The sequence below is a fragment of the Ptychodera flava genome, chromosome 19, assembly GCF_041260155.1.
Source record: "Ptychodera flava strain L36383 chromosome 19, AS_Pfla_20210202, whole genome shotgun sequence".
Taxonomy (NCBI): domain Eukaryota; kingdom Metazoa; phylum Hemichordata; class Enteropneusta; family Ptychoderidae; genus Ptychodera; species Ptychodera flava.
In genome coordinates this window covers 11,580,022-11,607,679 of record NC_091946.1, presented here as the reverse complement: position 1 = coordinate 11,607,679, position 27,658 = coordinate 11,580,022, and the positions used below count along the sequence as shown (strand labels likewise).

Here is a 27,658-nt window from a genome sequence, read left to right as displayed (position 1 = left end):
AATTGTGGATAGGAATGGAAAACAAAAATCTTTGCCACCATCTGCAGCATCGATTTCTATCACTATCAGTGAAGTTGAAAATTGATGACCCACGATGACCAGACTTTCAAAGTTTACACAGCTTGAGCACCACCTGAGTTCTAATTTCACTCATCTCAACTGTATCAAATGATACTTGAGGGATATTTTAAATAAAAATTCTGATATTTAGTCCCTGGGGCTGGGTAGGTTTCAATTAATCTGAAATTAATGAGTGAAACTGATGATCGATACAACTGGTCTCATGTTTTTGTCACTTTAAATTTACATCAGAAACATTCCAACTACTTTTTTCATTCATATCTACATAGAACACAATTGTACAACAAACTTCAACAGTTTTTGAGGTAGATTATCACATTTCATTATTTTCCATTTTTTCTGCTGTTTCAATGGCAACTATCTAATCCATGCATGTGTTGTCATTTTAAAATGAATGAGCAAGTTACTGACACAACATATTTCTTTTCTTTTTTGCAAACCCTGCACTTGACAAATTGCTACTGGCATAGAGCCAGGCTACATGAAGCCCAAAAAAAACATAAAATTCCAACATTGTATCAATATTTTTTTTAAATTGGCAATATATATTGCACAGCAATATAAACATTAACTTTAATATCTGTTAATTGCATGTTTCACTCAGTCATACAAATCTATCATTCATTCAATCATTCATTGAACCATTTTTGTGTATTGATTCATATCATTCATTAGTCATTACCTATAAAATTTCCCTTCATTGACTTAAGTGTTTAATAATCAATAGCTTTTCTAGTGACCCATCTGAGTCACTTAGAGAAATATTTTGGTTTTTTGATTCCCTCTATTCCACACTGATCAGTTAATTATTAGTGATAAATATGTTTTCAATCATGCTCTGGATCATTTTGATCACTTTTCATTTAATCATTTATCGATTCTAACACTAATCAGTTATCCACCATTGGTTTTGTGATTCCCTCCTAATTCTCATTGATCGTTTACTGATTGATTAATATGTTTTCAATCATTCTGTAGATCAGTTTGGTCAGTTTTCATTTAATCATGTTTCTGCACATACTGCTTTCTGCCCTCTATATTTAGATATAATCTGATCATTAATTAACTTATTTGTATTTAACAACTCATTGAATCAAATAAATCCATTTTCATTGAATTGTCTTTGTGATGTCGTCAGTGCTTTATATATGTCTTGAGAAGGTAGAGATTAACTAATCAATTATTCACTGACTGACATTTATCCAGCCATTGCTCCTCTTCAGTCAATTTCCTGCATTTTATAGATCAAGTCATATTTCTATCTTTCTTGAATACATATATTAAAAGCTCATTCTAATAGTGCACAGATTCCTAAATTTATCAAATGATGGAATTATTTACAGTTTTCAGTCAAGCTTTTTATCTGACCACTCTGTAACATTTTGCCGCCATCATATATGTACACGTTGATCACGTAATACTAAAAATCTGAAGTGGCAGATTGATCAACTGAGAATTTTATATATATTCACTGGTGCACTAGGCCTGTAAGTGCTAATGACAGAGTACGGGACTCATAAAACAACATCAAATCGACAGAATCCAATCAATATCTCCTCTCGGTCAGAGGTTGTTGATATAAATGTAGGCCAATGCCACTGAAAATTTGCATAGATTTGCATATAATTTGCATGACTAATGCATATTTTGTAATCATAAAAACACAATTTATATATCATAAAATGAACATATCCTTCGGATCGGTGTTAGATATAGGTTGTTATGATGATCAAAAAAATTTGAATAAATAGATATTTACTGCCAAAACAATTCTCTTTTTCCGTTTCAGATAGAAATATTCATGATTTATTTTACAGGAGGTATAGATTGACATGGCATTTTCATATAAAACTTGAGTGACGCTACACTGTGACTCTCATATATCTACACTGTAGAGTGTCAAACTAGAGATTGAATGTGTACATGTACTGCATGTATATATGCATAGATGCTGACCAATACATTATTTTCCTGACAGTTCAACCTTTGGCCTCGTTCTGTATGTCTCACTGCAACAACCCAATATCCATTGTAATCCCTGCAGATTTGCCATTATGAATACAGTAAGCGGTAAAGTGCTCGCAGCCGGGGTAATTATCTTATAGCTTTGCAAATGTCAAAAGCGCCTAATGCATGGGAAATCGGGGTAGTTCCCATATTTTTCCCGATTCTGGCCACCTTTATGGCTCTGCATGCACGCACTGTGCAGTCTCAAATGAAAGGAAAACCTGGACAATACAGGTGTAATTTAATTTCTACCCATTGTGCAAATTTCTTTGAGACGGCTCAGTTGAATTGCAAATGAATTACATGTTAAAAACACCTTCAGAATTTCAGATTTTTGTAACGTTTTAAATTAAGTCGCCAAAAAATGCCATACCACGAGTAAAATTGCAACCTTTTAATCACTAAAAAGAGGGCAATAGAGGGAAATTCTATAACATGAGTTAGTCCTGAACCTGTTTTGACAAAATGTTCAAATCTCAGAACAGCTGGCAGCCGTTCTGAAATATGTTATGATAGAAATATTCCATCAAAATTTCTGTTGTCAAACAACCTTTCCTGTGGCACTTCTTCCTAGCTCTGCCTAATTTTCCAGTAAAAGTACTTTCTTAAAATAACACTCGGTGAAACAGGAAAACTAAGAGCACACTATATGACATGCTCATCTTTAATTTAAACTGAATGTCTGGCTCATTACAGGCTGTCGCCAGGACAAAATCACAGTTGATGAAATTCGTGACAGCAGCTGTACATGTGGTAACACGTCAGGTGGTATGAAGCAGAATGAATTTTAAAGTATTGGAAATCGGTGCAACAGGGGCATCACTTTGGCGGTATTATCACTCATTCAGCCCAGGAATTGGCGGCGCCAAGCCATGACTGCTAAAGGTCTATGCAGAAAATAACATATAGGATTCATCTGTGTGTCATTCAAATCACACAAGATAACAGGAAGTATGGCTGGATTTAGCAGCATCAGATCCCCAAACGCTTTTTATTCTCATCTTTGCACACGACATAGAGAAGTTCACTATAGATCATATGCCATCATGAATCAAATCTTTCCACTACTCATGACAAGATAGACCTTTAACCTTTTACCTGCCAGGCAGTATCACTTCCCCATCTGCCAAGTCAGTAAAAAGTAGTATTGAGCCAAAACCATATGTATTTTCACCCACTTGGCTTGGTCGGTTATAGCAGCTTTTTTTACAGTATCTGTCTTCAGGGACCTTCAAATCTTCAAGTTTTTGTTAAAATATATGGGACCTGTTTTGCTTTACTAGTTTTAATTAACCAACTTAACCTGATGGTAAAATATGAACTAAGTTGGCAGGTACAGGGTTGTAAAATATCAACACCTTTCCCAACCAGACTTGTATAAACCCGGTGTGCCCTGAGAGACAATATATTCTACAACCAAAGAAGACAGACCAAAGACCACAAGCAAAAGGCAAATGACACCAGATAAATAGAGAAATTTCAGTCCATTCAAAGTTAACAACAATTTGATAAAATTTTATTCTCTTCTCGGAGACTACAGTCACTGCAGAGCCTTTTTTAATAAAACTTCCGGTGAAATTCATGAGTAGCATGTGCAATACTGACCGATTATAATTCTAATGTGCAGCAAGATATAACCCAAATTTTCAATAAAGGAATTCATAAATGAATAAATGGAATTTTTGCTATTGGAGTACATTTGCCGCTTATCAGAATGGAGTACTCTGTATTAGCCATCTGGGAGTCTTGGTGTCTTGAGTCAAGTATCATCATCATATTTGATGTTTTTAATCTCCTTTAATACTTCCAGTTTTCTAGTCAAGTGGTGCTCTTGATAACAAAACACCACTTCAATTATTACAAATTACTCCTACATGTTAAACCAATAGTCCAGTTACCTGGGAAAATGTACAAATCAAATGAACTTGTTTTCCTGTTAACCCTTCGAGTGCTGTATTTTTTCCCATCAAAATTTCAGTGCAACATTTTACCAATTTTTATGAACTTTTCTGTAATTTTTCTGATAATTTTGGACCAAATGAATACAACATTACATTGGCAACAGTTTTTTATCAAAAATTTGGCAAAAATCTGACAAAATTTAACTTAGGCATATTTTGTAAGGGTTATAAAAGTTGACTTTGGCGCTCAAAGGGTTAAATGCAACACCATGTGGATATGGCCCTGTAGTTTGCTCTAGGGCAAAATGGACCTCTTGCACTGAAGAATGGGAGTGACAGAGTTACATATCTGAGGTGCACTCTCTGTTATGGAATATCCCAAATTGTATGTTTCAATGCAGATCACAATAATTGTTACACCTGACACTCATTGCTTGATGGAATGATCAATGAAAATCCTGAACATGAGCACCATATTTGGTTGGTTAATGAGCCAAAGTCATCTTGATATAAACTCAAGTCCACTTTTAAAGAAACAAGAATTACAAAACTGTACTTGTTTTTAGGCGTAAAGTGACAATGGTAACATTTTCCGGAAAATTCTGGAGAGGCTTTATGATGATTGGACAACAATGTAGCGAGTAGCAAACCACTGTGGTGTCCCATCAACTTATACTATTGACCAACTTGACCTTGACATGATCTGATAGTTTTCTCTGGCACACCTTCCTACACACCTATGGGAATCTTCAATGGGGCAACTCTACTGCGACTGAACTTGGATACTCTCTGATGACTGATAAAAACCTCTGGCATGAACAATGGAAATTTTGCCTGTTGTCAAATGGATGTCAAGTATTTACATGCAAGGTAGGTACCGTGCATGTACAATGTAGAATGCGCCTCAGGGATAGATGTTCGGACTTTCAAACTTTTGAATATTCTTCTGGCCTACCACCTGAGGGGGCTCATTTTGAAGCTTATGGAGTACATAAAGTTTTCACCCCTTTAATAGTTTTGTGAATATTTGGAATTTTATTTTCTCTCATAGAGGTAACATAGGCATGGCAGCCATTTTGAATTTCAAATATCTGTAAAGACTGGGTAATATGTGTATCTAGTACCAAAATTTGTGTGATGACTCCTGATTTTCATTCTTGATTTTAACCCTTTCACCCCCAGTTCCCTGTATACAGGTCCAACTTTACCATAGAAAACAATGGATTTGGGACAAACCATGGTGGTGAAAGGGTTAAAAGAGAATGGTTGAAATATGGAAGTCAAAGGATCAACTGCAGTAAACATTCGATAATATATTCATGACTTTTGTTCAATATAAACAAGGAATCTCTTCTTATGCAGGTATCTTCAGCCTAGTGTATGTTCAAATAAAAAGTGCATGTCTTGCCAAGACAGGTGTACATGTACAACATGCAAATTCCAGTCCAGACTAAAGTTCATTGGTCAACAATATTACACATTATACAGGCTGTCATCAAGGCATTTGGACATGATTTGGGGTAGGGGTGGGCGAGTAGAATGAAATACAGTCTTTTCAAAACACAACCAGAACAAAAATATTGTGAATGTTTAACATTTGATAAAGACCCTCTCATGAGAATCCAACTATCTCACAATAACACTGCAATTGTTTCAATGTTTTTCAGTTTCATACCATGACACATAATAGAATGGACTGTCTACAACAATATATTAAAGCCCCAATAGCTGCAAATGTTTAATAATTGGATCTCAAAATATCCTTAGTTTTCCAAGAGGTTTCTTTGAATAAGACCCATTAGAGACTGAAAAAGTGTGTAACGCTGCCATGAGTGTCGTAAGTGGCATGTAAATTCAAAGGTTTTAAAGTCATTTTACATTTCCTGCCATTTTCACAAACTAGTCATATGACAGAGAAAATAAAAATTACAACAACAAAACGGTAGCCACTGTGTGTTGCATTCAAGTAAATGGCATCATACTTGTTTCTGTTGTGATCACGATGTATATGTGCAGGAAAACACTGTTTTTTTGTACTTTCCCGTGGGGGTGCCATTTTATGGTTGTGGCATCCGTTTATTATTAAACCTGTTAAAACATGTAGACATGGTCCAAATCACCGAGCAGTGATACTTCAATACATGTCCTTCAGCAAGTACATTTAAACAAACCATCTTTGGTTTGAAAATAAAATCATCAAAACAATGCATAAAATTAGCAGCTATTGGGGCTTTAAGGATACCATTATTTCTCAATACATTTTTGCCATTTTGGAGTGGACTGAAATCATCCTGGTTCAGAAGCCCCTGACTGGGTCCATTTTCTTTCATCCCTCAAGAAAACACCCGACCAGTGTACAATTTCTTTTTAATACTTATCCACAGTCCATGGAAATATCACTGGTGTATCCAGCACACCAACGTAATCTTGTCTATCATATTCCACTATGCAGGAGCTTTAACATCCGCTATGGATCTGGGATGAAAAATTAGTCTGTAAAAAAATCAGCCATCGCTGAACAAGGCAGTGAACTAGCTGTCACCTGGGAACTGGCAGCATTACCTGTTTGTACCTAGATTTGAGTTTGACTGACAAATATCCGCTGTAACAAGGCCCCCTGAGAGGAAAACACATGGATCAATAGCGTGTGATACACGAACGTAGGAGGTAACAAAGTACATGTGTACAGAGACCCATTACTGACAGCAGAAAGAGTTCTTGAATGATAATGAAGGTACACCATGGTGAACAAATTTGCAACTAATACAACCTAGCAGCTCCAATTTATTTATCAAATTTATTTATTCATTTGGTTTATTGGTTTGTTGTTTTTGTTTATTTATCTATTTGTTTGTTAGTTTATATATTTCTGATGAGCTGATTGGTAACACCAATTGCTGATCACAATACCAGTACAACTGGATAGCATATGCTATTAAAATACAGTATCAGTAGACTACCAGCATCATAATACTTTTCAAATTTACCCGGATAATTGTTCCCTTGGGCCCATCCCTGGAGTATTCATTAACGTACTACGTGCCTCAAAAGAGAAAGACCTAAACTTTCCTCAATGAAACTTTAAAACCATCCTCTTTCAAAATAACAAATAAAAATTTGGGGTCATTCGGTAAAGTTTGGTACAAGAGAAACAAATTACCCAATTTTAGCGATGTTTGAAATTCAAAATGGCCACCATCCCTGGGTTAACTCTAGGGTGAAAAATTAAATCTTTGATTTTTAAAAACACTAAACTTTGACAGTAGTTCATACTAAAGGAGCTTTAAAATGAGACTCAACAAGCGGTAGCTCACAAAAGAATTGGAAGAATTTGAGATTTCTGATAACTGTCCCCAAGGCGCATACTACATTAATTAGTTGACATGCTGAGACTAATGATATGCAAATTTGAAAACACATGTACAAATTTACTCAATTAGAGCCATACAATCACATAGGTCATTGAGGTGTAAAATCATGAACTGGAATCAATACGGTACAGCTCGTGTTAATTAATGACTGTAAGAGGCTATTGAATTGACAATTGGTGAATATGGCCTGACTATATTCACAACCACCTTTTAGTACGGTACACTAATCAACACTTGCGTCCTCAATCACTCATGAAAACATCTGACCATCGCTAGCACATGCAAGTATTACGCTAACCATCTGAAAAATATTCACATACATATATTCTCATAAAAAAACTGACAAGTGGACGAGTGATGAGAGAGTCAGTCTGATTCCATAGGTAGAAGATGATTTGAAATTTATCTGTGAACTTGCCCCTGAGTGAAATTTGAAGATAGTTTGAAATTTATATAGGAACCTGCCCCTGATTGAAATTTGAAGATAATTTGAAATTTATCTAGGAACCTGCCCCTGAGTGAAATTTCCGGCAAATATTTATTATTTTGAGACAGACTGTTAATATATATCATATTATCATACAACAGCAGAAAACATGAAGACCTATACTGTCATTGCATAAACTTTATTTTATTCTATTCTATTATAAGAATGCCATGGCAAAACGTCAAATCTAAAAATAACAACATGCAAATTCATTAAAATTCCACATAATATTATAGTATTACCATAAAATTGAAAGGTTTTCATGTACATATTGGTTTCAGTACAATTGTCCATATTCATAGCATATTTAAGAAAATCTGAAACATTATTGGACTGCAGTTATTTGAGACAACATTTTAGTTAAAGTCAAGTGCAAAAATCTTTAACAGTCAGGCAAGCAGGAGAATTCAGAGAAATACATTGGGTGACTGCAACTTGGGTCTGTGAGTGGAACTGTTACTGCAGCTAGCACATAATATTAACATTTCCCCTACATGTAATGACATGAGAGTTCTGAAAACAAATTTACCAAACATCCATGTGTTCATACATCTGCTTTTATTACCAGTATACATTATACTGATTATACTAAAAAACTTGCCATTAAATTGTCAAATCCACTTACGTCATAGGTACTGTGGGCGGAATTTAAGCTTCAAAAAACACCATTTCAAATCTCAACATCAATTCACTCCAATCTTCCAAGTACTTATCTGTGTCCATTTCATATGTATTCATATTTGCATACTAATTATCACCACTTCACTGTTTATGCAAAACAGAAACATAATCATAATATATTTGTTGATGCAGATTTAGGTCAAACTTTATTGAAGCAATAAATAATACTTTGATTTTTTAACAACATTTTCATGTATACTTTGCCTCAATATTCTTTATTTGCAAGACCAGTGTGTTTTTTTACAGCCCAAATCTTTCATTTCTGCTGGGTATTCAGTGATGATCATGTTTCTGTTAAATGATTCCCTGACTTCAAAATAACTCAGACCTGGTGCAAAGTTAAAAATATGATGACAATGGCTGCAGTTTATGTTATTGGATAGAAAATTCAGCGGTAAATAACTAAATTTGTTTGTCTGAAATCCACAAGCTTATATCAGAATCGATGAGAGGAATTAAAATGCATTCAAATTATTTAACAGTGAAACCACCTCCCCTATTCTACTACCTTCCATAAGTTCCCTCCCTCCACATCCAGATTCTTCCTAGTCCAAGACACGATGCATGTGTAGCACGCTATATGAGTTGATCACAATTCCCTTGACTAGGGAATTTCTATAATACAAGGCTACATTTGTCAAAACATTTTCAGTTCGCTTTACACAAGGTATGTTTCACTCCCAATGATGGATCACCTTTCTATCAATTCTTTAATACAGCGTAGCCTTTTTTCATCCATAGCGTTGTGGTATATATTTAATCTACTTCCCTCTATATAGTCTATTTTAAGATATGGTCTATGTATGGAGATATTTTTATCCATGGCCACACACACATAATTGCATTGAATGTTTTGTCCTGTGCTCTGCCTTTGGTGGTATGTTTTAATTGATGGGCCTGTGGTAGCTCTATTTTTATCTGTGGCTCTATAATAAGGCCTATTTTTATCCTCCGGTAATGAGCTAGTCAAGGGCTTGCTTGTGATGCCAAATTTCAAAACCCTATTGCAAACAATAAACACAAGGACTCTGCCCATGATGTTCTGAAAAATATCACAAAGTCATGAATGAAATTATGAACAACAGCAAGCACGCTCCACAATCATCAATTTATTGTCATATTTTAAAACTTAACAGTAGCATAATACAATTTAATATAAATGCCGCGGAGTACAATGACACCACATGTAGCTGGGAAAATAGCTGTGTGCTAGTCAAGAAATTCCTTTTGATGTTAAGACAAAAAGCATCAATATTTAGGCAATTCACAGACTCTGAACTGATGTGTCATCAATGGAAATTAACCCTGTGGAAGATACCCATAATTCTTAAATCTGACAACAGGACTCACTTATGATATTTTTGATCACACGACTGAGGTGTTCTTTATAAAGAACTGATGATGATGATGATGATGATGATGATGATGATGACGATGATGATGATGATGATGATGATGTTGTTGTTGTTAATAATGATGATCATGGTCATGATCATAATTAAATTGATGACAGTCATCATGATGATGAGGAGAACGATGATAGTGATTATGATTATGATGATAATGATGATGACCATGATGATGATGAGGACAATGGTGATTACAATGATGATGATGTGATAATTACACAATTCCCATTGTAATTGCCATTCACTTGTGGAAATCTTTTTTCATTATCATCATAATTATTGTTGTTGTTCTTGTTGTTATCAATATATTATAATCATTACTATCATAATTGATATTATTATCATTTTATTATGATTTTTGAAAACTATGTTTCTGTTCCTACCACTGTATACAGATTCTGTTAATATGTGACAAAAAATTAAGATTTGATGAAAAGATCCATTTCACTGACACCTGCTGAATTTAAGAGGCCACTAATGCTAACTTTGATGATTTTCTTTTTTTATAATTTTTATTTTATAAATCAATTGCAACTTCTTATTCTACTCCCCAAAGAATGTTGCAACTCCCACTATTTAGCTTGTCAACATAGCGTCTATACATGTAAAATACACTGTTATTGTTTACATTTGAATTCTAGTCTGGACCAGAAGTCACTTTTCAACAATAACAATGCAGTTTACACATGTACGGGCTGAGTTGACAAGCTGGATACTGTGTATATCAACATGCCTTGGGGAGTAGAACATGGAATTATGGTTCACATTCGAAACAAATTTGTCAAAAAAATCATCAAAAGGTAGCATTTCTGGCACTTCCATGAACACAATCTGAAATCCACAATACCAAAGAGTGTTACAACAAGGAGGGAAAATTTGAACTTTATCCCTCTGATAAATTGTGCGACATATCAAACACTTCAACATCATCTCCACCATAGCCACCTCTTGACATGAAATTGTACACTCAACATGACTTCAAAACAACTGTCATCAACAAAAACTGCAGATTATACATGTATTTCTACTGCCAGGTATAATATCTTTGCTCTTTGATGAATGAAATCAAAAGGTATAAGGATAATCATCGCCTAACGTGAAAACAATGGAAAATTTTGCATGTATGTGCACAATCACCTCATTTGTAAGATAACAGGATATAATACATGTACATTACATACCGAGCATACAGCTGTTTTACTATAATTAATTTAAATAGTCTATTCACAATCTCGCCGAATACATGTACTTTCTCTCATCCTTTTTTCCAGTCTATACATTGTGATCATACTGCAACTACAGGTATATAGCCACGTAAATTGATGATTATTGAACACAGAAACTGGACAATACAACAATGAAGATGCATAATTGGTATTTGTATTAGCCTCCTCGGATATTATACAAGTTTCCTGTTATTAAAATGTTTATTGTGTTTGACAGGGATGGAGTGCCATCACAGCAGTGTGTGTGACGTTGGTTCTTAGGGAAGTTTCACAGATAAACCTAACAATTAAAACTCATTAAATAGGAGTACTTCCTCTGCATTTGAGAGAGACACAAAAAAGCAGGGTACTTTGAAACAAATACAGCCACACACTTTTTTCAATGGTGGCCAGGTTTTTTTTTTTTTGCAAACAAGCTGACACCACATGGACACTTCAGAGGGTTTATAAATAGTGTTGTCAAGAGGGCTTATGAACCAAAATATCAATGTTTCTGTTAAAATTTAGACAAGGTAGTTTGACGTACTATACATGCTTCTAAAATAGGGAAGGCTGTGAGGAAAGACGTACCATTATGGGAACTGTTCTGCGGAACTAAGAGTCTGATTCAGCGACCCAGAGTTGACCTACTTGCTGTGCGTTATTCGCATACCATTTAACACCCATAATACTCACATGGGAAGAGACTGCCTTTCCATTGCGACGGACAATTCCTCCTCAGCTGTCCAAAATAAAGCCCCGCAAATACACTGTCACTTTCCACTGGCTAGCTTCTTCAACTCAGTACCATATTAGAAGCAGGATCATACACACGGGGCTTTAAAAATGCATATTTTTTGGTCCCTTTTCGACTGATTTCCATAAGACTCAAATGTCAAGTGGAGAGGCTCCTAAACAAGCACAGCAGTATCTCTTGCCTGCTGGATTTCTCGCGCATGAGAAGAGATTTTACGATGTTTGACTTTTACCCCAGACTTATCGCTAGTAAATCCATGGCATAGTTCACTACTTGGAGGGAGGGAGAGAGAGAGCAACTGATAGGAAGAGAATTTGCTAATCTCTGTGGGACAAGTCAATAAGTGTTGAACATATGTTCATAAACTGAGTTATGTAAACAATTATATTAGCATGAAACAAACAGCGTTCCAGACCACATACCAATGTTTGTGGTGGGACAAGTTTAGTTATACACTTTCCTGGGTGAGGACCTCATCACTCCTCATGTATTTGGACCCCCTCCCCCCACCCCAGTCAATGGTGCACAATACTTTGTCACCAGTGGTAAAGCAGATTATGAATGTGCAAGTTGGTTTTGTTTTGGGGTTTTTTTGGAAGGGGGGTGTAGGGGGTGGAAGGGGTTGGAGGGTCAGGTATGATCTGAGAGGGTTTACAGTCAGAAATGTTGAGGCAAATCCTGTGTGAATGTGGGGTTTCAGAGGGATTTTCAATTCCAAGGGGATGGAGTGTCAGTTTATGTTCTGTCAGGATTTAAAGTCAATCCTTAGTCTCTGATCTGCCTGTGTTTTTGCATAATCACACACAACAAGCTAATGATCCTGACTGGAATTAATAAACAACAGAAGTCAGCACTTCTGACAACAAAATTCAGAAAAAGATGAAATAATAGAATATCTAAATATTCCAAAGAGAGATTTTAGAAATTCCTTTCTTTCCCTTTGATCAAATCCCAAGAAAGTAAGACAAAGAGTTTCCAACCAGCTTTCCAAAAGCGACACTGATGTCTGTTTGCCCTTCTGTTTAAACTTGCAAAACTATCAATGTATTCATTTATCGTGATTTACATTTTTTACACTTAGTATGTATAATATCTCTATCTGGTATCTCAATCTTTTTCTTCCTTTCTTTTTAAGATGGGAAACAGATGTTATCCTTTCAAAAGTCTCACATTAAGATGTCATTCCATTCCCTGAGCTTCCGGAATGAATCTCTTCCTCTTTAAATAAATGGATAGAAAAGTGACGATGTCACGAAGTAGTTCAAGTGGCATCATATTTTTACAGTTGACTTCTTTTTTCCAAGAATTTCCATCAAAAACTATTCATACAAAATTCCTCCCTTTTTCCTCAGCATATATTTTAAGGTACACAGATTTTCAAACTCAAAAATTTTTACAATTCTTTTCTGATCTACCACTTATGCAGGGGTCACTTTAAAGCTCTTAAGAGTAAAAAAAATTTTCACAATCTTAGTATTTTGAAAATTGAAAATTTTTATTTTTCCCGATAGAGTTAACATAGGGACGGCGGCCATTTTGAATTTCAAATATCAGTAAATGTCAGGTAATTTGTTTCTCTTGTACCAAACTTTGCACGGCAACCTACAATTTTTATTCTTGATTTGGTAAGAGAAAGGTCAAATTTTCACTTAGGAAAGGTTGAGCAAAGGTTAATGTTTTTCACTTTTAAGGCCCGTATTACCTTAAGGCCTTGCAAGGCAATCGAATGATAAATTATTTCTAATCATGAAAACATCTCCACACTATGCATTTATAATGTCAACTACTTGTTCCTTTACTAAGCAATGCAGCAGCAGTGGATTTTGTTTGATTTCACCTAGGAGTACCTCAATCCAATATTTTCAATAGTTTTTTTTTCAGTGACTTTAAAAGATTTGCAGAAAATCAAGTATTAAAACGAGTCTGCCAGATTCCCATGTGTGGATGCATAGCATCAGCCCTGGTCTCAGATGATTGCCAGGTTTGATTGTCAAGTTTACATTTACATGTACAGGAAGTTTTCAATCCAGTTCTTATCATCAGATCCCATGCAGTCAGAACAAACATTTTCTCACCAAGTTTTGCTCTGCAAATGAGACCATTTCGCCTGATTCACAGTGCTTGTACAACTGAGAGACACACATGTTAACAGCACGTTAACTGATTATTTCTGCACCAATGTCCTATTGGATTCTGGCCTATACGACCAGTACTAGCAAAGATATGCTGAAGTTGTTGCAGATGGTTAAAAAAGTCAATTCGGTCATATTAGCCCTTCTTGCGAGTAAAATGCATCAACAGTACAAACATTTTGATGTTATCCAAGCAAACCATTTTAAACTTTGAGAGGTCAGAGGTCACACAGAGGTCAAGTTGAGTAAGTGTATATTTCATTGCAATCATGTCTGAATAGAAACTGAATTTATTCCTTGGCCAATGTAATATTGGATCAATTTGGCACAAATTGGCATGTGTGAACCTGATTATGGAGACACTAAACTGGGTTCGAAAAATATTTCTTGAACCCCTCCTAACAACCATTCCTTGATTATTCTGCATTTTTTATGAATGAAATTTCACAGAATATATCAGTGTATCAGTACAAATCATTAAAAATTTTATTAAAGTTTAAACGACAGACAAGAATCTGAAATTTCAATTCTTCATTCTGGACTGAAAAGAAATTTAGAAGTGCAGGGAGAAAATTTCAGGTTTAGATCAGTGAAATACAAAAAAGTGCATACAATACTTTCAACTCAATATGCTAGTGTGAGCACACTGTGAGTTGATAGCTCCAGGAAAGTTGTAATTGAAACTGAAAATTTCATCTCTGACCAAATAAGGACTTCTGACATTTGCAGTTTTAGAGAATTTTAAAGGATATGGTAAAAATACTCGCAGTTTGAAATATCAGTGAATGAAATGCCGAGGCGTGATGTCCACATGCACAGGATGTTAAGATTGCAGAATCTTAACCCCCGGGTAAATTTTAAGCTTCTTTTGAATCTGTGAAATCTCTCCATGACAACAAGAAATCTGTCTAACGTCTGACATGTGTGATTGTGTGAAGTAAAATCCTGTGACTTGTACGTCAAAGGTGACACAATATGACCTAATTGATACATGATTGACAGCAGTTCCTCTTCTTCATAAGAACTTCAAAAATACATCATCTTAAACTTATGTTGACAATTCATGTAATTTTTTTATGCAAATTTTACAATCCTTCTATCGAAAATATCTGTTCTGATGAGTGGACTTAGAGCTCTCATAATTACTGTGACGAATTTTCTTTTATCTTTGATGGAAAAATGGCTGCCTGACAGCCACATTGGATCATGTGGCAAAACAAAATGAACTGCATATGCAGAAGTTTCTCTCACAAAACGGAAAATTGAATTAAACTTAGTCAATAGACAAAAACACAATTTCCAAAATTTGTACCTACTCTTACTTCTCAAGTAAAGGCAAACCAAAGCTAAAAGAGGACTGCAGGATCTTACTGCGGCTGACTTGCAGTCTGTTAGCAAGGTTATATCTGATTGGTCGATTATCACTATATTCAGCAACCTAGGGAGTTCAGTTTGTATTATTTGATTACAACAGTAAGATTCAGCCGACCAATTGGATAACAGCTTCCAAACTGTTGCAAGTCTGCCCCTTTACTGATTTCAGCAGTAGCTATCTTTCATATACACATCATAGTCTACGCATACATGTAATAAAGTGTCTATTGTATGTGATATGTACTACATACAATACACAGGACTGGTATGAATACATCTGTCAGCAAAATTTTCAGCACATTTCAAAGTAGTTATCTTTTCCTGGAGTTGCAAGAAGTTTATGGTTCTCTGGCTAGTCTAGAACCTATCCTGTGTTTGTACTTCTACAAACTCAGTTCTGGATTTGCAGAAGTTAAAAGCCAAGGTCATGTTCTAATAGTGAAAAGTTACACCCATGTAGCATGAATGAGATGGGCAAAGGACAACATGGCTCCTACCTGAACATCAACAGATAGGCCGAAAAGGAACCAATTACTGTAACAGCCATTTGTGCATTCTCTGCATATTGAGAAACCACAAATGTACATGTATGACATGAATGGGTTATTTCTGCCAACAATATAGAGCATAATGTGAATTAATGGGGCAAATGCATGCCTTACAAAAGTACAGCTGTGATATTAATTGGTTTAATCCAAAGGACTACTGTTATATATGAACAAATACTGATAACATCTACAAGTGGTACATCAAAGTGCTAGGAAATAGAAAAGTGTCAATTTGTAGCACAAATTAGATATTCTCTGCATAAATCTGAACCGCAGGTCCAGACCAGAATAATTAGATGTAGATACGACGGAAAATAGAGAAACAGACATTATTGATTTTGTGGTTAAATATTCCAAATAAAAAGGTCACAAAATGTACATTTCAGCTCAGAAGTTCAAGGGTCTTTCAAAATCTATCAAGAAATCACTCTTTGAGCTGTATTGCCATACAACAGATGGCTAAAGACAGTTGCTATGGACACCAATTTAATCAAAGAGGAATCGTGCAATATGCATAGTTTGACGGCCGCTTCTTTTCGCCTTGTTGCCAGGCTACAGTGACCTTGCTTGCTACGTCTATAATTTATGAACGACCAGTAGGCAGCTTTATGCAAATTAATCTGGGACCTAGGCAGCCGTGACCTTCATTTGTACACTACATGACACTTGACAACTACATAACAGCTCCCTTAACTCGACAGAAAAAGACCTCACTGTCACATCAGATTTTCACAATGCTTGTAGTACGGGTTGGGGAAGTGCACTGCAAAGCTAAAACAAGGTTATTAGCACGCACTGGATACAGTAACAGATCGCTAGCAGCCTCCAGCAATCAGGAAAATGATTGGTTGGCCTGTAAATATTCAAACACACTGGTAAAAGGCCCGTTTCTGACAGAAAATAGCCATTTTAATAGCTTTGCAAAAGCAAATATCGCCATCTGATACAGCCCCAGGACAAGATAAATTCCGTAAGAGTGCCAGAAAATGGTCTCTTATCCTTTGAGACCTGTTAATGTGGCGGCTATAACCTCTGGTTTGGGGGGAAATTACAGAATATTACTCGAAGAAACTTTTGGATTAGTGTACAGTTATACGTCAGTGCCACATCTCAACTCAGAGAGTTTCGCATTTGATTAAATCCAACCACAAACAGCATGAGGCCTTAATTTACAAACTAAAACTTAAATGGTGCAACCATTCTATTGGATTCAGAAATGTCACTACGTGATCGCCGTACTCAATTTTCAGTGTACTCTCTTCACTTTATCATTCCGGTCTCGTTCCTAATACACACAAATTGTCTCGATGTTTCTCTCCACTATGCCGTTCACAGAAACGAAGTGGATTTCGACCATCAAGATCAGCTTTTAAGTCGTTGTCGGCACCGTTTGAATCCCTGCCGCTATGCATAAATGTTTCATTTTCTCAGCAAGTACACCTGAGTTGATTTTCAATACAGGGGTGTCAAAGGATATACTAACATTGAAACAATACAGTATTTGGTACACTATACAATAAAATTGTCTAAATACATACAAATTACTTCATACTTCACTTTAACTTATCATATGTAACATACAGCAGTAAAATGGCGGCCTTTATGAGAACGCCATACCACAGTAACTTCTATGTATTCTAGGTGCCCACATACAAACATAAAAACTATACTGTGCCTAGATTAAGCTTTACTGTTATTTTATGACCCCTCGATATATCCAAATAGCTGACAAACTGTTGGTGTATCAGGTTGCCTTCAGCCGTTAAGTGACGCATGTAATTTTCTACTATTTAAATATTTTTTGTATGAAAACCACGTTCTATCAAGTTCGGTCTGATTAACTAATTGATTAATTGCTTGATGGTTTTAATTGTTTAATTTGCTTTTTTTCCCCTGATCCTTGTTGTTTATGTTTGCTTCAATACACCATCAGATCTAAAGATGAGTTTCTCATCCTACATGCAGCATCATTACCAATGACAAATTCCTAATAGGCACATACATGTACTTGAACTGGATGGTGCCACGCCCAGTGAAAGATCATCCAACTGTAACCATGGCGACAAAAAGTTCCCATCACTACTCTGTTAGAGTACAAAAGGATGTTTGCTTGATCACCACAAGATACCATGGTTGACTTTGTAAACTGGAAATTCACAAGAGATGTATGAAACATACAACCTAGTATCAACCACACATACTGTATGTACTGAGGTTTATTTCCTACAGGAGTTCATAATATCAAAGAATAAGATTGTGTACCATAAATATTTCAGAAGATCATCACCAATATTTATGGGTGACAACATTCAGAATCACCCATCACATGGCACAAAGGGAGTACACAGATTCTCAGCATTGGTTATGATCATGCCAAGCATGTCCTTATGTAGAAAGAACATTCAGGAAAAAGAAATGCTATTTTTTGACATGTAGTAGCACTTATCACCAGTTGCCTTGGTAATGGTTACCTTGGCAACAAGAAGGGTAATAATTAAAGAGTAACATGGTAAGTTTACATTAGTACTATGGGCTCACAGAGAATTCTCAGGAATATAACCAAGACTGAACTCTAATCCATCTGGATTACAGGCACTGGTTCTGATGCACGATCCACAGGGAATATGATTAGCTGCCATTATCTCCATGGATTATAAAAACACGGCAAGCACACTTCAGTTGCTTCTTGACTGAGAATGGTTGTACCGGAAGGAAAGTAAACGGTAACGCATGTCAGTGGTGAGACTTACACGATGAAGACAAGACTGAGGATGAGAGTGGGAAGAAAGTCGCTGGTCAAAGGATTGTGTCTGTTCATCAATTCCTGAGAGCCTCATACTTTGTAATCACCAGCGAAGAGACTTTCCTGCTCTTTGCGAGAAGATATTTTGATACTCTGATGTTAAGGATGTTTAACACCTGTCAACATTAAAATCTTCAGAGAGTACTCCCTAGGGGTGTCAACACATTGGGAGTATTTTCATACATGTATGGATACACGGCCAGGGCCATATTGTTTATCAATGTCATCTTCTGTAGTCTGAGGATGAAATTTGTTTCAACGTTCACATCAAGAAGGCATAGTGTGAGATGTTGATATTCAACACTGACACAAAGACTTATGTTCGTAAATCTTTACAGTCGACACTCCCAATGGGAAAATATGCTTGAAAATGCACTTCTCAGCACCATCAAGGCATGGTGTGACCACTGTTGACATATTCATGGACACTCCTTTGTCATGATCCCTGTTCACTTATTATACCAAACACAATGATGTCCAAACCTTCAAATACTGTATGTCTTTCAACAAAATCTCTCAAATGAATGGAATTCACTGAAAAACACTCAATAGATTTTTAATGATCTTTCATCACATATACACTTCAATGCATTTTCAGGAACACTGTAAACTTCCATGGGCACTTTCTCATTTTAAGTACAACAATAAATGTTGCAATGTTGTACTCTTTCCTTTTTTCAAAATGATCAAAAATTCAAGTAAAAATATCTCAGTAGTCACCTTAGACTAAATTGAACACATAAAGCTGAAAACCAAAGGGCTTTATCTGAAAAATACTCTGAATATTTCTTCGCAACTGATAATGTAATTACAGTTAGCTTTACCAATACTGTTTTGTTCTTTGCATACATTTTGCAGAAGACATACAAAAAAATTTATTATTTGATGTCTTCAAACTGTACATATTTTAGTGAAAGTAATCGATATATTTGTCATGCTGCATTTAGTCTGCTTCTGGTCAGGGTCCACATTCCCACCATATGGTGCCTTGGTACATCAATTTGCAATTTTGTTTGAGTTTTGCTCAAATTTGACAATACGCAGTCTATCATCTTCTGTACATTATAAAAGCAACAAAAAATGGACTCTGGCACTTAAAGGGTTAATCTCCATGGTGATAACATGAATACACAAAAATACAGGTAGACCACCTAGGTACATACATGTACTCTGTTTCTCATACTGACCACTCTCTCAGCACACACTGAGCTGTGCCAAGTACGGCCTACATCAGTGATCAGGGTAAAACTTGACACTATTTTGAAATTTTAGATCTAGCAAACATCAGTTCATTTCCTTTAATACCCTTCTCCAGTCTCATCCCACACACACTATAAAATCAGAAACACTGCAGTTGCTTTTCTAGAGCCATTTCCGTTTTCAAGCATCAAAATATTGCAACAATCAGGTACACAAATTTCTCGTACCAAGTATCACAGAAAAATTTAAATATCACAGAAAAATTTAAAGGCAAAGTCAAAAGTAATCCATTAAAAGACTGACCTAATTTATCTGATCCAAAAGTCATACTGTACACATCAGTGAACAACAATAGGATAATTACATGCACTTTTTTCCAATGAATTATTTAGAAGCCGTATACGCCATGAGCAACGGCTGGTAAATAAATTGGCAGAATAGATAAGATACACGTCGCTCTCTGATACTCCCAAATCCTTTGACCTATCATGTATATTTCTCGTATCTTTGAAAATCATTATTCGTGAAACTGATTTTCCCGGTAGAGTGTATTTTTGCTTCACTACTTTTCCCAGCTCAGCTTTCCAATTTGCATGCAAACGAAGATGAAATCCGAGGTGGGGTAGGTATCCCAACTGCATGAATGATGGGCGACATTTAATTATAGTGTTGACACAAGACGATGAACCAAAACAAAACATGTATCACTTTCACATTCTAAAATGTATTCACCATCTGGTGCACGACCATCAAGAGGTCAATGTCATACACATTTACACTGACGGGTGATAAACTTTACAATAATCTCAGTGAGTCCAACTACACAAATTTTTCAGGGTGAAGTTCACTTTTTTGCTTTTGATCGAGTATGTCAACGACAAATGTTGTCTACAATTTGATGAATACTTGCACTGATATTGATTGTGGCATTTTATATCTTCATTTAATGTTACTTTTTCGTAAATTCTTATGTTGTATAAATTTACTAGTTTTTATATATATATATATATATATATATATATATATATATATATATATATATATATATTTTTTTTTTTTTTTTTTTTTTTTTTTTTTTTTTTATATATATATACATTTATATGACACAGGCAAGAAACAACTATTCTAATGTCGAACTACATGTAATCCCACAGGTCATTGCAGGGTAATTAGGTCACCCCATTGCCTAGCAACTGGCATGGCAAGTTAAAGTGACTGTATTCAAAATGCTGGATAGAATATTGGATAAAGCCACCCACACAAAAGTAAGCACAGTCTATTGTAAAATACATGTATGTTCCATATTTTATGGGCTGTTCATAAAATGTTTGTGGGCGAATTCGTCCATTTTGTATCTTTTCAGAGCTCCATGCAATTTCATGACTAGATTTATAAAATCCTGTCTTCCCAAAATGTGTTTTTATTTTACAAACAAAGTTTTCACGATAGTGGGCAGATGCAGTCCCTTAAAATATTTTCATTAGAAATATGGAAATATTGAGTCTGTACACCATGTGTTATGTAGGTCATTTCCCCCCACACTCATCATGACCTGAGTTCAATTAGTCTAGAACATTCTCAAGGTCACTGCCCTTGATGACCTCACAACCTTGAATTCAATTAGTCATGTTTGGAATGTTCTGGAAAGTTGATTAGTTGTGTAAGAGAGATAATTTTAGAACAGTAATTAGCATGTCAATAAAAGTTCTAGATTGTTCTTATATGCCTTTATAAAAGGGACGTGCACAGCTTCCAGTCAGACTTTTGGGATCGTGTCTCTTGTGTGTTACTAAACTCCAGCAGTAGTCATTCTCAAGACTTTTCAAGACCTTCACTGCCAACGCTGGATTTATACTGTGGACTTTGTGCAGCTTCAAGCCTGCAAGGACTGTTCATTCATCCAACTGACTGTTACAACTCTGAGACTGGAGCTTTGCCGTCCCAGCTGAGATAAGTAGTCTGTACACTTTTAAAGCTTGTACTCTATCCCTGACTTAGCAATTAGTTTTATTTTCGTAATAAATTTTGTTTAAACGTTAACTGCTGAGTTCACCCTTTTGTTCGTTTTCTCTGCACGTAACAAATTGGGGGCTTGTCCGGGATACGAATATTTTGAGCCGTTTGACAACATTTTGCCTGCCTTTTTAAAAACTACAGTATTCTGTGAACTCAGCGAAATTTAATCATGGCGGAATTTAAACCAGAGGAAATGGATGACCTTGATCAGGACACATTTGATTCCCTCAGAAAAGACAACCTCATAGCACTGGCCAATTTCCTTAAAGTAGATGTCAAAAGATCTATGCGCAAGCGAGAAATACAGTTCAAGATTGCAAAACATTTAGTTAATTCTGGCCATTTGAGGAGTCTGCCTTAAAAGATTATGAGCCTGAGTCTTCCTTCGAACTCAAAAAATTAGAATTGGAAATACAGGCAGATTTCGAGCTAAAAAAATTGGCATTAGAAAAAGAAAAAGAATTACAAATGAAAGAAAAAGAATTACAAATGGAAAAGGAGAGACAGGCATTAGAAAAAGAAAAAATACAAATGCAGTTAGAAATGGAAGAAAGACAGAAAGAGAGGGAATTGGAAATGAAAGAAAAAGAATTGCAAATGGAAGAAAGACAAAGGGAGAAAGAAAGAGAGGAAAAAGAAAAGGAAAGAGAATTAGCAGAACACCGACTGCAGTTAGAAATAAAACGTTTAGAGCTTGGACAGTCAGGAAAATTCTTCCCTTCAGACAAGTTTGACATCACTAAGCATTTCAGGTTAGTTCCCCCTTTCCAAGAAAAGGATGTTGATAAATATTTCCTTCATTTTGAGAAAATTGCTCAGAGTCTGGATTGGCCTAAGGAGTCCTGGTCTATGCTTTTGCAGAGTGCTTTGGTGGGTAAAGCCAGAGAAATTTACATTCAGTTGTCAGTAGAGCAGGCTTCAAATTATGATTCTGTGAAGGAATTAATTCTCAAGGGTTATGAGTTGGTGCCTGAAGCTTACCGTCAGAAATTTAGGGATTGTGAGAAGGTGAAGGATCAAACTTATGTTGAATTTGCTCGAACAAAAGAACAACTGTTTGATCGTTGGTGTTCTTCGGAAAAGGTCAGTCAGAATTATGACAAATTACGACAACTTGTTTTGATTGAGGAATTTAAGAGGTGCATTCGGAGTGACATCAAGACGTTTATCAATGAACAAAAGGCAGATACATTAGAGGTTGCTGCACGTTTGGCCGATGATTATTCATTGACCCACAAATCTTCATTTCTCAGCAAACCATCCCAGTCCTTTTCATACAGAAACAATGCAGGTAAATTTAACTCCTCCTTTTCATCCAAGAATTTTTCAAAGGAGAGTAGAAAATCAAATGACAACAGTTCACAGAGTTCAAGTAACACTCCCACATCATCAGATCCCAAGTCTCAATCTCCTTCTGACAAACAGTTCGGTACACTTTCTTGTAATTATTGTAAGAAAGACGGCCATTTAATGTCAGAGTGTTTCAAATTGAAAAGAAAACGTGAAGGTCAAAGTGGTCAAAGTGGATCTAAGCCAACCGGCTTTATTTCTTCATCAACTCAATTAGAGTCTAATAATGTGTGCAACACATTTTCTGAGGTTAAACCCCTCTTATCCCCAATTAATGAGGTCAAGGTCAATTCTTCTCAAGATAGCATTATGGGTATTTTCGAACCATTTATTCATGATGGTTTTATATCACTTTCTAGTGATTTTTCTTCCGCTACCCCTGTCAAAATTTTAAGAGATACCGGGGCTTCCCAGTCTCTTTTGTTGGCAGATACCCTGCCGTTTCTGAAAAGTCATTTTCAGGTTCTAAAGTTCTTATTAAGGGGGTAGATTGTAATGACTACATTCCTGTTCCTCTCCATAATGTCTATTTGTCTTCGGACTTTGTTTCTGGACCTGTGACTTTAGGTATTAGGCCTTTTTTGCCTTTTGAAGGGATTCACCTTCTTCTTGGAAACGACCTTGCTGGGGACAAGGTCATTACTAATCCACTTGTGACTGATAATCCTAGTTTAGATCAGGATCCAGAGCCAATTGAACAAGAGATACCCGATTTATTTCCTTCATGTGCCATTACTCGAGCCATGTCAAAGAAAACTTCCGAGGAATCAAAATACTCTCAAAAATAATGTCACAGATGTTGACTTAAATGACACCTTTCTCAGTCAGGTGTTTGACACGGATCATTCCGTTATCCCTCGTGGATTTGAAACTTCCAGTAAAACTTCTGCTGACCAAAGTCAGACATTTTCTAGATCAAATCTCATTGCAGAACAACACAAAGACCCAGATATTTTGTCTTTGTTTGACAGGGTAGATGATGAAGGTAAAACTTCAGATAGCTCTGTTTCCTATTATACAAAATCTGGTATTCTCATGCGTAAATGGAGACCTCCAGATGTTTTGGTTGATGACGATTGGGCTATAAAACATCAAATTGTGGTTCCAAAGCCCTACCGTGCTGAAATGTTGCGCCTGGCCCATGAAACGCCCTGGGCTGGTCACTTAGGAGTCAGGAAAACTTATCATAAAATTCTCAGTCACTTTTATTGGCCTAATCTCAGGCAGGATGTAGCACATTTCTGTAAAACTTGTCACACATGTCAAGTGGTAGGAAGCCAAATCAGACCATTCCAAAGGCCCCTTTACAGCCAATTCCTGCATTTCAAGAACCATTTAGTAGGATTCTAATAGACTGTGTTGGGCCCTACCAAAAACAAGATCAGGAAATGAGTACATGCTGACAATAATGTGTACATCAACTCGGTTCCCAGAAGCCATACCACTGAGAAATATAAAGACAAAGACTATAGTGAGAGCTTTAGTCAAATTTTTCACTTTATTTGGCCTCCCTAAATGTGTCCAGTCCGATCAAGGCTCCAACTTTATGTCTGGTATTTTTCAACAAGTAATGGATCAGCTAGGCATTAAACAGTATAGGTCATCCGCCTATCATCCAGAAAGTCAGGGTGCTCTTGAGCGATTTCATCAAACTTTGAAAAATATGATTAGGACCTACTGTTTTGACACAGAGAAGCAGTGGGATGAAGGAATTCATTTTCTGCTCTTTGCTGTTAGAGAGTCAATTCAAGAGTCTCTTGGTTTTAGCCCATTTGAGCTTGTATTTGGACATACAGTCCGTGGCCCACTTAAGCTCGTTAAAGAGAAATTCCTATCAGACGATGATGATTGTCTGAATATTTTGCAATATGTGTCAGATTTTCGTACAAAACTCTCTAAAGCATGTGAATTAGCCAGAGAAAATCTTGAGTCATCTCAGCAGTCAATGAAAATCAAATACGATAAAAGCACCTCAAAAAGGAAGTTTGAACCAGGTCAAAAAGTTCTTGTTCTACTTCCAATTCCTGGCAAACCACTCCATGCTCGTTACTTTGGGCCATACCTAATTGATAAAAATTGAGCGATTTAAATTACATCATAATAACACCTGACAGGCGAAAACAAAAACAGCTATGTCACATAAATATGCTTAAGCCATATTTGGATAGGGATAATCCTACTAAAACAAAGCCTGTCAGTACAGTCAGTTCTGGCCATTATGAAGATAGTGATACTGAAACTGACTTGAGTGAAAATACTCTAAACTCAAAGCTGGGCTCGGTCAAGCTTCAGAACTCAGAAATCCTGGAGAAGCTGGAGTCTACAAAGTTGGCACACCTCCAGCCAGAACAACAACAACAGGTGAAAGAACTGCTCCAAGAATATAAACACCTGTTTCAAGATGTTCCAACGAGGACGAATGTCATCTATCACGACGTTGATGTTGGGGACAGTAAGCCTGTAAAACAACATCCATACAGACTGAATCCAACAAAAGCGAAATATCTCCAGGAAGAAGTCAAATACCTGCTGGACAATGACTTTATTGAACCCAGTAAAAGTAACTGGAGTTCGCCGTGCATACTTGTTCCCAAATCAGACCACAGTTATCGTATGTGCACGGACTTTAGGAAGGTCAACACTTTAACAAAGACAGACACTTTCCCAATCCCGAGGATTGATGACTGCATCGACCGAGTGGGAAAAGCCAAGTATGTGACGAAATTTGACCTACTGAAGGGATTTTGGCAAGTCCCTCTGACGGATCGTGCTCGTGAAATATCCGCCTTTGTTACACCAGACGGATTGTTCCAGTACAAGGTGATGCCATTCGGAATGAAGAACTCTCCGGCAACGTTCCAACGGATGATCAACGACGTCATATCCGGGCTAGACGGGTGTGCAGCCTACGTTGACGACGTCGTCCTGTATAGTGACACCTGGGAGGAACACATCAAGCTCATGCGGAAGTTCTTTGAGAGACTGAGTAAAGCAATGTTGACTGTCAACCTTGCCAAATCTGAGTTTGGTTGGGCGAGGGTAACTTACCTCGGACATACTGTAGGACAGGGTGAGGTAAAACCTGTTGATACAAAAATCAGTGCCATTTCAAGTTTTCCCATACCAAACTGCAAACGACAACTGATGCGCTTTCTCGGTATGGCTGGTTACTACAGAAAATTCTGTCCAAATTTCTCCGCAATTACTGAGCCTTTGACTAACTTACTTAAAAAGAAAGTAAAGTTTGTTTGGTCAGAGCAATGCCAACAGGCATTTGATACACTTAAAGCCATACTGCAAAGTGCCCCAGTGTTGTCTGCACCAGATTTCACTTTGCCATTCAAATTAGCTGTGGATGCTAGTGATACGGCTGCTGGTGCTGTTTTATTGCAAGAGGATAGTCATGGTGTAGATCATCCTGTTTGCTATTTTCACGCAAATTTAACAAATCCCAGAGAAACTACTCTACAATTGAAAAAGAGTGTTTATCTTTGATATTAGCTTTACAGCATTTTGAAGTTTATGTTACTTCTTCAAATCAGCCAATAGTGGTTTATATTGATCACAACCCTCTTGTTTTTCTGCAGAAATTTAAAGGCAAAAATCAGAGATTGCTAAGATGGAGTTTAATGTTACAGGAGTTTAATCTTGACATTAGACATATCAAAGGCAGAGACAATTTAATTGCAGACTCTCTCTCTCGTATTTAGAGTTTATTGTTGTTCACTTTCAGAAATTTTATTGTTGTTCACTTTCAAGAAACTTTACTTAGAGTAAAACAAAATTTGAGTACTTAAATCCATTTCAAGATTACATTTGTAAAAGAAAGATTTTTCTTTGAAAAATTTTCTTTTTTTGAAGAGGGGGTGTGTTATGTAGGTCATTTCCCCCACACTCATCATGACCTGAGTTCAATTAGTCTAGAACATTCTCAAGGTCACTGCCCTTGATGACCTCACAACCTTGAATTCAATTAGTCATGTTTGGAATGTTCTGGAAAGTTGATTAGTTGTGTAAGAGAGATAATTTTAGAACAGTAATTAGCATGTCAATAAAAGTTCTAGATTGTTCTTATATGCCTTTATAAAAGGGACGTGCACAGCTTCCAGTCAGACTTTTGGGATCGTGTCTCTTGTGTGTTACTAAACTCCAGCAGTAGTCATTCTCAAGACTTTTCAAGACCTTCACTGCCAACGCTGGATTTATACTGTGGACTTTGTGCAGCTTCAAGCCTGCAAGGACTGTTCATTCATCCAACTGACTGTTACAACTCTGAGACTGGAGCTTTGCCGTCCCAGCTGAGATAAGTAGTCTGTACACTTTTAAAGCTTGTACT

At 36.4% G+C, this 27,658-nt stretch overlaps 1 protein-coding gene across 7 annotated transcripts in view; it reads right to left on the bottom strand.

The window, feature by feature from the left end:
• LOC139118567 (arrestin red cell-like) overlaps nt 1-27,658 on the bottom strand; it is a 131,541-nt gene that overhangs the window by 89,956 nt on the left and 13,927 nt on the right. Inside the window, exon 1 of one of the 7 annotated variants that reach the window (XM_070681931.1) lies at nt 11,839-12,093. The exons of 4 other annotated variants lie outside the window; for them this stretch is intronic. In XM_070681931.1, the coding sequence (XP_070538032.1) occupies nt 11,839-11,861 (23 nt within the window). In that variant the 5' untranslated portion in view covers nt 11,862-12,093. Of the gene's footprint in view, nt 1-11,838; nt 12,094-27,658 lie in introns of those variants that run through there. 2 more of the 7 variants (XM_070681927.1, XM_070681929.1) reach the window with 2 other exon arrangements.